The 2,234-nt window shown below is 33.5% G+C and overlaps 1 protein-coding gene across 1 annotated transcript; it reads left to right on the forward strand.

Annotated features, from left to right (window-relative positions):
- Window positions 1-769: 769 nt before the first annotated feature.
- On the forward strand, window positions 770-2,217 carry LOC111027769 (the record flags this gene model as incomplete). The annotated part of the gene is made up of 1 exon (XM_022306186.1): window positions 770-2,217. A coding segment is annotated over exon 1 (1,448 nt), but the record flags the coding sequence as incomplete, so codon positions are not given.
- Window positions 2,218-2,234: the final 17 nt, after the last annotated feature.

Consider the following 2,234-nt stretch of genomic DNA (forward strand, 5'->3'; position numbering starts at 1 on the left):
TAGTTGTCATTACAGGGGGAAACAAATATAAATTTAATTTATTTATTATTATATTGAGCTCTTGACTTTAAATGTTTATATTATATTATTATATTGAGCGTTTGCTTTTTACTTTTTTTGATTTTCAATTTTTAACTTTAAATCTTCATATATTATTAAAACTTGAGGCGATTTCTTGTGACAGTTATATCTGAAGTTCTGCCGGGCCAATTTTCACAATTTTTTTTTTAAACGAAAGTACTCGGTGTGTTGATGAGCCATCAAAAGAGAAAAGTCCGAAAAGTTAATTATTTTAATAGTAATTAGAAGTATAAAGTTTGTCGTTTTCTATATACCTATATATAGGCGGTGGGCCTAGGGTTTAAATAGCTACCTGTAACCTGGCCTTTTTATATCGATGTGTAAATATGAATTGTTCCAAAAAGTTGATCGATAAAAATTATCTCGCACACATAATACAACTATAGAGCAGTGTTGTAATATTGTGTCTTCGTCCGTTTTTTTTTTGTACCTATCGTTTATTTGGGTTTCTTATGACAGTTATACATCTTATTTTTTCTAACGCAAGAACTCGGAGCCATCAAAAGAGTAACGTCCAAAAAAATAATTATTTAAATAGTTATTAGAAGTGTAAAGTTAACGACAAGTTTTACCAGTTGTCTCACATGGACCTAGACAGCTTACAATACAAAACTGTATAAAATATTCTCCGATTTGGCCGATTTTTTTTAAATTCTTAAACTATTTAGAAATAAGCGAGTACACCAAAATGAAATTGAATTTTACAAGTTTTTTTTTACACATATTTTTGCTCTGTGGTGATTACAATTTGCCTGAGATTTCTTGGTCTAATGATTCACATGGCCTTACTTATACTTCATCATCCGCTCTTCGTGTACCTTGTGTTCCAGAACTACTTGCTTTCAATGGATTCTACCAAAAAAATACTATTTTAAACTTTAAGGGTTCCATACTCGATCTAATTTGTTGTAACATAGACTCCGTTGTTGTCACCCAATCTCTTGAACCGTTTGTTCCACCTGACCCATATCATCCTCCTCTAAAAATTTCATTTCCGTATATCTCCACCCCTAATATATGTAATTCATCTCATTCCTTTCTGAATTTTAAAAACGCCGATTACGATTCTATAATTAATTTTTTGTCTTACTTTGATTGGTACTCTACTCTATCCAACCTAGACTTAAATACTGCGGTTTATACCTTTACTGATGCTCTTCATAATTCAATCTTGAGATCTGTCCCTATATCACGCTTCTATAAATCCAGTTTTCCCACATGGGTATCTAAAGACCTCAAATCGTTAATTTATCGTAAGAACAAAGCTCATGCAAAGTTTAAATGTTCCTTCGACCCTGCTGATTACACTGCTTTTTCCCTCCTTCGTGCTAAATGTAAATATACTTCCAAAAAATGTAATAAAGAATTCGTCGAAAAGTCTGAAAAATCTCTATCCTCTAATCCCAAAAATTTTTGGGATTTTGTACGCAAGAATCGTTCCCACAATGCTGTTCCGAACACTGTTTCTTTAATTGGTGTCAATAGTTCTTCTAAGCTGGAAAGTGTTAATCTGTTTGCTAAACATTTTTCTTCGGTTTATCCTCCAGAGCCCGTTACTTCAAATCTTCAGATATTAGATATACAGTTCTTTGACTTACCTAACAACTGTTACTTCTCTGCAAACGATGTCCTCCTCAAACTTAATACTTTAGAAAATGTGTCTTCTATTGGACCCGATGGAATACCTGGTTATTTCCTCTACAAAACGAGGTTCATTATTTTCTATCCTCTTTGGATCCTATTTCGAAGATCCCACGATGATAGTACTTTTCCGGACATGTGGAAAATTGGTTCCATTACTCCTATTTTAAAATCAGGTTGCCGTACGTCAGTCACTAATTACAGACCAATTTCCATTTTAGGGCATAATTCTAAGCTCTTTGAGTCATTAGTCTTAGACGCAATTCAGCCTTCTGTAAATTTGATCTTAGCCAACGAACAGCATGGTTACCGTACTGGCAGATCAACGGTTACTTGTAACCTTGTTTTCTGCAATTACATATTCGGATATTTTAAAAATGGAACACAGGTTGATGTCATATATACCGACTTTGCTAAGGCGTTTGACTCTGTTAACCATGAGGTTCTAATCTCTGTTCTTCGTGCTACTGGATTTGGGGATCCTATCCTATCTTGGTTTAATTCATTTTTAG

Source organism: Myzus persicae, unplaced genomic scaffold, assembly GCF_001856785.1.
Source record: "Myzus persicae strain clone G006 unplaced genomic scaffold, MPER_G0061.0, whole genome shotgun sequence".
NCBI lineage: Eukaryota > Metazoa > Arthropoda > Insecta > Hemiptera > Aphididae > Myzus > Myzus persicae.